General features: G+C 35.1%; 1 protein-coding gene across 8 annotated transcripts in view; it reads left to right on the top strand.

Moving 5' to 3' along the window:
• Positions 1-8,518, top strand: part of kcnn2 (potassium calcium-activated channel subfamily N member 2) — a 35,896-nt gene that overhangs the window by 1,872 nt on the left and 25,506 nt on the right. For all 8 annotated transcript variants that reach the window (XR_013796158.1, XR_013796159.1, XR_013796160.1 and 5 more), the window contains exon 2: positions 387-482. Coding sequence is in view for 4 of the 8 variants with exons in the window: in XM_079599858.1 (XP_079455984.1) it covers positions 387-482 (96 nt within the window). In the remaining 4 variants the exon portion in view is untranslated. The remainder of the gene's footprint in view (positions 1-386; positions 483-8,518) is intronic.

The raw sequence follows: 8,518 nt of genomic DNA, 5'->3' as shown, positions 1-8,518 counted from the left end.
GATCTGTGAACAAAATCAGCAATTTAACTAGGCTACATCTTAAAGAAACGTACAGAATGAGTTATATCACCATGTAAGGGAAACCCCAGGAAAATCAATGGTCCTGTGCTGTGTCTTAAAACAGCATAATATTGTTTTTTGATAATGGTGTCAGATGCGCTTGTATTAGTTCTTATGTTGTGATACCATTTTCAAGAAAGTTTGACTTAATCCAAACCCTCACAAAAGTGTACAAAGTCTCATAATTATATATATATAAAAAAAAACTTTGTAATGTGTTGCTGTGATATTTTATACAGGTTTAAACAATATTGTGCAATCATAGTGTATGTTTAAACTGACTAATCCAAATGAGCTGAATTTGTCTTTTTCTTCTTTTTTTCCAGGAGTCACTGTATTCTTTAGCCCTAAAATGCCTGATAAGCCTTTCTACAATCATTCTTCTTGGGTTGATTATCATATATCATGCCAGGGAAATCCAGGTAACTTACTCAAAAATAAGCAAGAGCGGTTTACAGTTTTTTTTTGTTTTGTTTTTTGCTGTTATTTGTTGATGTCAAATTGTGTGCTTTTTGCAGAAGGTTCTGCTGTCATGAGAGTCAGTGAGTTTCTTAACACATCCTCCAGACTAATGCTTAACACATTGCACTTGTATGATATCCATTACCATTGAATTACAATGGGATTATCTTCAATAGCACTGCATCCTCTCCATTTCCCACTGGCTTAATCGAATCATGCCGTGAAATCCTGTCAGTGACTTGTTGACCTGGCTTTAACAGTAGCTGTTCACAGTTTATCAGCTAGTTGAATAGACAAGACCTGGTTGAATTCCCTGTAAAGTATGTTGAGTATATATTAATCTTCATAGAATGGTTTTTAGAGATCCACCAGAGCATAACATGAGATTCATAGTCTATTACCTGTGTTGATTATGGACTTGCACTTGCGCTTTCTCAACAGAAATGTAGTTTATAGATTAGGTTGAAGCTTTCAGTACAATATCTCGTTATTAGTAAACGCTAAAATCTGCACTCAAAGCAGTTTTTTGCCCATATTTGTTGAGAGAAAGAACTTCACTTGAGGCTTGGAAAGCACTCAGTCTTATGACCTTGCATCAGTGGATTGTTGTATTGCTGTATTACTGGTGAACTTTATGCAACTCAGCATCTATATCTCCACTGTAATGCATTTCTTTGCATTAAGTAATGCATTAATAACAAAAGATGCCATTTATCCTGTGCTGACGAGAATGGAAAACTGTACGTTTCTGAACAGTCTCCGTGATGTTTCTTAAAATACTCTGCAGCCAGGGAAATGTGGCATCAAAGATTTATTTGATTTATTCCACTTCTTTCTTTTTCGTTCTTTCATATTCATGCTTTCAGAGTTCACATGGTCATATCAAACCAGGAAATTTGAGTGGATTTTAAAACTGAGTTGTAGGCCTGGGAGACGAATAAAATAATTCAAATTAATACAATTAATTCATTATTAAGCAAAATAGATTACAAATCATATTAAAATTAACTAAATAATCACTCTTTGTGCGCGCTATTAAACGTTATTAAATAACCATATGTTGTCAAAAGCGTGGGAACCATGTAGGAATGTTTTATTCATTTATTACTATTTAATTCAACTTGCAAACAGACACAAATATCTCATTCAAGTTGAATCAGACAGGGTTATTATGAAGTGAAACCATGTGTGGCTTTTCCAATAGGGAAATATCACTGTTAATTTCTTGTGGGATGGACAGATTAGCCCAAAAGATTTAATCACAGTGGGCCATGTCAATTTCACATTGATTAAAATACGTTTATTGCCGGGGGCTTGAATTTCATGTCCGTACAATTATTATTTTTTGCTTCAAATAATGACTTTTTTTACTTAATTATTATATATGAATGTTTGCATATTGCATACAGTTTTTTTTTTTTTTTTTTTTGGTGGGTATTACCCATTTATATGTTCACTAGCTGATGAGAATGTTATTTATTTATTTATTTTTATGGCTGAAGCTGTCGTACCGTAGTGGATATATTGGTTTTGAGTGATACTTGCGTTAATGGCAAAATATATAAATCAAGCACTTAGATAAGGCCAAGGAGCGCCAATAAGCTTGTACTGCCAGTAAGTACATAGTGCCAACAAGATTGTAGTGCTATTGGCAGAACGGAGAATGTGATTAGTTAATAGTGTTCGTGTTTTTAGTTTTTTCTAGAGTCACGCTGCTTCTTAGTATAACTAAAGTACCATAAACGTACATACAACTACTATCAAAGCTTTGTTGTGCGTGTACATATATTGGAAAACTGATTAAGACACATCACACCCAGGTTTGACATCATACGTTTGCTGGGACATCGTTCGAATATATTGAGAATATACATCATATGGACTACTTTTATGTTGCCTTCATCACTCTATTTTGTCATTTTTGGAGCTTCTCAGCATCCATCCCCATTCACTTTTAATTGGAAAAGAACAGCATGGCCATTCTTCAAAACGTCTCCTTGTGCGTTCCACGGAAGGAAGAACGACTTACAGGTTTGGAGCGACATAAGGGTGAGAGAGAGTTTTCAGTTTCCAGTGAATTATTCCTGTAAAAGCTCACATTGCGGGTAAAGTCAAACCATCTGCCGTAATGTAGTTGACAATGACTAATGCCGGAGAAGGCCATGAGAATGATCAAATGATAGATCACCTCAAAATGAAAATGCAGTCATCATTTACTCACCCTCAGGTTGTTCCATGTATACGTTTCTTTCTTCTGCTGAACACAACAGAAGATATTTTGAAGGATGTCGGTAATCAAACAGTTGATTGACTTCCAAAGTTTTTTTTCCCCGTACTATGGAAGTCAGCGGCGTCCATCAACTGTTTGGTTATTACCCATATTCTTCAAGATATCTTCTTTTGAGTTCAGCAGAAGAAAGGGTTTCAGGGTTTTTGATGGGCTAGGAGTCAAAACAAGAAGAAAATACATTGACCTTCAACAGGGATGGAAAAACGTAGTATTTGCCAAGACCGCAAGTGATGAACAGCCTTCCACCTGAGATGTCAAAGAGCCATGTTGAGATTTCCTCACTGATGTGGAGGCAATCAGGTGTTGTTGGCATGAGAGGAATGAGAATAATGATGCAATATGATGACAATACAACCAGGTGATCTAACCTGGGTATAAAAAAGTCTTGTGGCTGATGACCTCTGTGGCACTGATTGAGAGGAAAGTGGACCTTAAGTTTTCAACTTACTGGATAGGATCTTGTATTCTCATAGAACTAGTGTTAAAAAGAGTAGTCTGCAGAAATAGAGATCCCGTCATCATTTACTCACCCTGATGTTATTTTACGTCTCTCCGTGAAACGTTAAAAGGAGATTGTTGGCACAATGTTTAAGCTGCTCTTTTCCACAAAATGGATGTGGATTTTCTCATGCCAAAAAGTAGTACATGCCGGGCTTTAACATCAAGCTCATGGGTTCAATTCCTAGGAAACACAAGCACAGAAGGAATTTACATCGGTTCGCCCAATCCATGCATTTCACGGATGAATAAATATGTCTTTGAAACAACATAAATTACATAAATTTCATTTTGGAGTCGTACTGTTCCTTTAAAACAATAATGCTCTGCGTATGTTTTAGAAGTTCAATCGCACACTTCAAATTGCCACAGTATATATAGAAGCGTAGGTGTGTTTGTACATGTGTGACGTGTACATGAAACAAAATCACTGTTTTGTAATATCCATGCAAATCCCCCCTCTTAAAAAAAGCCATTAAGAGCCCTGGCTCTGCAACCATAAATGCCTGAGCAGTTTTATTACTTTTCACACAGTTGAATTATAACGGCGTGTATTCATGAGCCAGTTGCGCTCTGTAATATTTAGGGCCCACAAGCCTCTGAGGGACATCAATCACGGGAATGCTTTACCAAAAAAATGTGCCTTTCTGAAAGGACCAGCCGGGGCCCTACCCATTAGAAATACATGCATTGCCATATTGATGCGAAACATAAGTACTTCATTCTTTTAACTAATAACCTCCATTTTCAGCAGCAGTTATATATGATTGTTAGCTGCATTCGAACCACAAATCACTTGTTTCCCAGTGTGTTTAACACGACGTATAGGGCAGAAACACGCGATTAGTGCACGTGAGCAGCTCTGATGCACTATAGGGGACGTGCACTAGCTTTTACTGTGACAACTAAACTCTACCCGAGACGACTGCCGAGTGTCACGTATCCATCCTTCACCGCTGACCCCTGAGTTTTCACTGAGCTGGATTACAGCATAGATATTATGAGATTCAATTAGACGCTTCTTATGTTTATTAGGTTCATTTGAAACAACAGCTGATTTAATTTAAACTGTATTTTTTTTAAATTAGATTAATTTGAGACAACTGCTGATTTAATTTAATTTAATTGTTTTATTTACAATTCTAGAGCATATATACGGTAACGTCAGAGAGATTTAAGGTTTTATCATTTTAACATTATAAAAAAAACTGTCATTTGAAGACATTTAGTGTGCATTCAAATTTAGTTAAAGGAATCGGATCTACAATCCCTTAATAATTGGATTTAATAATGTATTTTTTTTATTTAAAATGATAAAGAGAGTTACCGTTTATTAAAATAAGAAACCTCCAGTGTTTTTTCTGAGCGAAATTACAGTATGGATTAAGATTACCGTAAACTCGAAGTCTTTTTTACATTTAATTGAGTTCATTTAATTTGACATGACCGGTGCCTTTTATAGTACATTATTTTATTCTATACATTTTTGAATTTAAATCACTAGACACAGAGTTCATTTGAGTTACCGTTGAGTTAAAACAATTGAGTTCAATTGAGTTAAAACAACAGCTGTCATCGTTTACTGACGGCGTTCAATTACACAAATGCAAACTCTGAAAGCGTGCGGGTCCTTCCTCAAAGAAACTTGAAAGCTAAAAGCAACCTACAACTAAGGATTTACTTAGCAAAAGTGGCCTCTTAGGACCCACTTTGATATCATAAATTAACCATTGCATTAATTTGTAATTGGGCTGAACCTCTCTACCTAATTCTCTAATGAGACTGAGCGATTTCTTTTCTTAGCGACAAGATATATGTTCCCATTCTCTACATTACACAGATTAAATATTGAGCCATGCTCCATTAGTTATATTGAGCTCTTCTGAAACCAGTAACCAACCCCTGCTGCCTACTAGACAGACGGATAGCACGAAGGCAGGCGACCTTTTGTCCGTGCCCTTGTCAAGGCGAAATGTCAACAGGAGCACAAGCCCCCTGTATGGACACGTGTTTAATAGATTATTTTGTTGTCTGTGTTTTAACAGAGTTCAGGTCTGGTAAGGCAACAGGAGAGCCATCGACCTCGCGTTGCGCTGATCAGTTTAGGCCGTTTTTTATTGCGGTTTTCATTAATCCACATGCTCTGCCAAAGTCAGCCTCGCATCCATCATTCCACTGAGCGCTGTATCTCATTCTGTATTAGTGGAGGCCGGGGGGGACGGAGCTATACTACTAATCTACCTGAAGCCTTCTTTCATACAATAGAAATGCGTCAAAAGTAAATCGAACATTAATAGACTTGATAAGAAAAATGATATAAATTCTGAATATTGACGAGTCTTTAACTAAATAGTTTTATAATGTATTTGTGAATTATTTAATCGTACATTTTATAATATATACAATTAAACTGTTCAGTTTAGCCAAACAATTTCTTTTTCATTAGTGATGCAATTCGTATTATAAAAGCAACGCAAATTCTAACGTCCCCAACTCAAAATGTTCTAGTAACTGGTCACATCTAAATTTTTAAATTGGCCCAAGTGATACTCTGCACATTTAATTTTAGCAATTTGCAGAATTTCACTTGGGCCAATTGAAAAATGTAGATGTGACCAGTCAGTAGAAAATTGAGGAGGTTGGGGAGGTTAGAATTTTTTACAGTATATATTATAGATATAATAAAGATACAATGTATATCATCAGTATATGTGTATTTGTTCTAAAATTACTTAAAAGGGTTAAGAACATTACAACGAGAAATTACAATTACAGCTTTTTAAAAATAACTGTTTTTCAGTAAAACAGAAACAAAAATCATATTTTTTCATTTAGGCCCCTGTATAAGCTAAACAGTAATATTTATCAGCATTATACGTATATTCATACAGTATGTATATATAATTATATATATATATATATATAAACATTTTAATATATGAAAAGTACCACATGAATGTTTTTGAGTGACAATGTAAGCAAATCATAAATTTAGTCGAGTTCTGAATTGAAACATTGAAATGGACAGTTTGTAAATGTAAATGAATCAAACTTAAAGATTATAATGCTGTTTTACTGCAAAAACATAACATTAATAAAATATTATATTGTATAATTATATATGTTAAGTTTAAATTCTTAGGTATTGCAAAACTTTATAAAAAAAATAAATAATAATAATTGTCAGAAATAAATATTTTTCTAAACACCTACATGAAACCAATTCATTTGACTAAAATTCATTATCATGCTTTAACAGAATAAGGGAATAAATCTACAATTTTCAGTGTTTCTTCCCTGTGCGAATGAATCAAGATTTTTAGTGATGACAACTAAAGCAAGCATATTTAAAAAAAAAAGTCATAACCTAAAATAATTGTCATTGAAAAAAATGTAGTTTCAAAAGCCCTAAAAACACCAATCCATTATTTACTAAAATCCCTCATAATATACCAGAAAGATGATGATTTTGATCATTTTTCGATATATTTGCACTTCTGCTTGGTCTTGGTTGAGTTAGCTCCGCAGTCGCGCTCTCGGACTTGTTGAGGTTATCTGCTCGACCCTTAGCTGTTGTAACCAGGCCATTACATGTGCACCTTCCCCTCTGTTGTCAAATTCAGCATTTTTCCATAACTACCTGCTCAAGCACTCAGTTGGAATACTGGATGCTTGAAGGTGAAGCACCCTTGAGTATTGTATTGCAGGTCATCCATTACCATAATTGGTTTTACCTACCAAGTAGGTTTCCTTACGTAACCCATTTTAAATGTTTAATTGCTCCGTTTTGAAGCTAGCAAGTTAAAAGCTGTGTCTTGATGACATGTTTTGCCCATATGAACAAAATTAAAGCTTCACGCTTATCATCCTTTGTGCAGGCTATGTGGTTTGTTGGCTGTTGTTGTTGTTGCTAAGTTTTGAGTAAGACGGCGTCTGTCACCGTTCAGAAAGGCAGCTTGTGTTTCGCTGTCTAAGTTACACTCGCACGGAAAGTCGAACAACAGCCTAAACTAACAGACAGGCTGGTTAATGTTACAGCATCTCTGGCAATTGTCAGGCCTTTTAAGACAGTTGATGTGTCTTATCTGGTCTAAAATCTCCCTCTCTTCTGGCCTAACGATTTCTGCCGTGAGTCAGTGTATGAGAACGTCCGGAACAAAACGTGATTGGGTTTGATCTATTTTTGTGTTTGGGAGCATCCCATGTTTTTGATGTTATTTTGATACTTTGGAATTCGAGTATGCAGTAGGAGTGTGTTTTCTGTTTGCATGAGCGTCGTATGAATATGAAGGATTAGTGTCGTATTTTGAGGCTGTATGATTCATGTGACTAACATGTGTAGGTGGGACTACAAGGGTCTAAAATGGAGATGTTCATTTTGTCATTAGTCTTCGGGCTAAAAAAAACATACTAAAAGCTTTGAAGCGTGAAGGGTTTATTTTCTGTGCGAACGATTCAAGATTTTTTAGTGATGATCGCTAAAGCAAGAGTTACGATCACCATTAATTATTATTGCTCATCTGGGAAAAAGAGCTCAATGTTTTTCAATCTCAATATTTTCCAGCCTTTTTTTTTTTAAACATTCAATCTCAATATGTATTTGCTATAAACATTTTTTCATATTCTATTAGGTAAACATAATTTAAACTTGTAGCCAAGTGCATTTAAATATATTTAATGTAAAGTAAAATACAGTAAAAAGCCCTTATGCACTAATATGAAAATACAAAAAAAGCATTTTGGCAGTTTCATACATTTTGGAAAATAGGTGAATATTGTTGTTATTTGTTTTGTATTTTCTTATATTAGAGCCTAAAGGGCCTACATAAAAATGAGCAATTGTGAGTTATGAATCAAACTTGCCAAACTCTAATGTTTTTGCTACATAAAAGTTAAAATATATTTTTTATTTGCAGCAAAATTATTGCTTTGCCTCTGTTACGGACATCAATGCCTCAAATCGTGCAGTTTGTTGAAGAAAGGAATGCTAGCTAGAAACCACACAGAATGCCCTAGCAACCACCTAGCAACCAGCCAGAACATCCTAGCATAGCAAAGTGCCAATAACTACTCAGAAGTTATTAGCAACAGTATAGCAATGTGCTCCCAACACCCTTTTGTACGGTCAAGCACCATTTAGATTAATGTTTTAATGTATTATCACTGAATATACTGTATGATCCGGGTTATTAATCTCATTTTCCTCCA

The sequence above is a fragment of the Phoxinus phoxinus genome (assembly GCF_949152265.1).
Source record: "Phoxinus phoxinus genome assembly, chromosome: 23".
In the NCBI taxonomy this organism is placed as follows: domain Eukaryota; kingdom Metazoa; phylum Chordata; class Actinopteri; order Cypriniformes; family Leuciscidae; genus Phoxinus; species Phoxinus phoxinus.
This window is presented reverse-complemented; position numbering and strand designations above follow the sequence as displayed.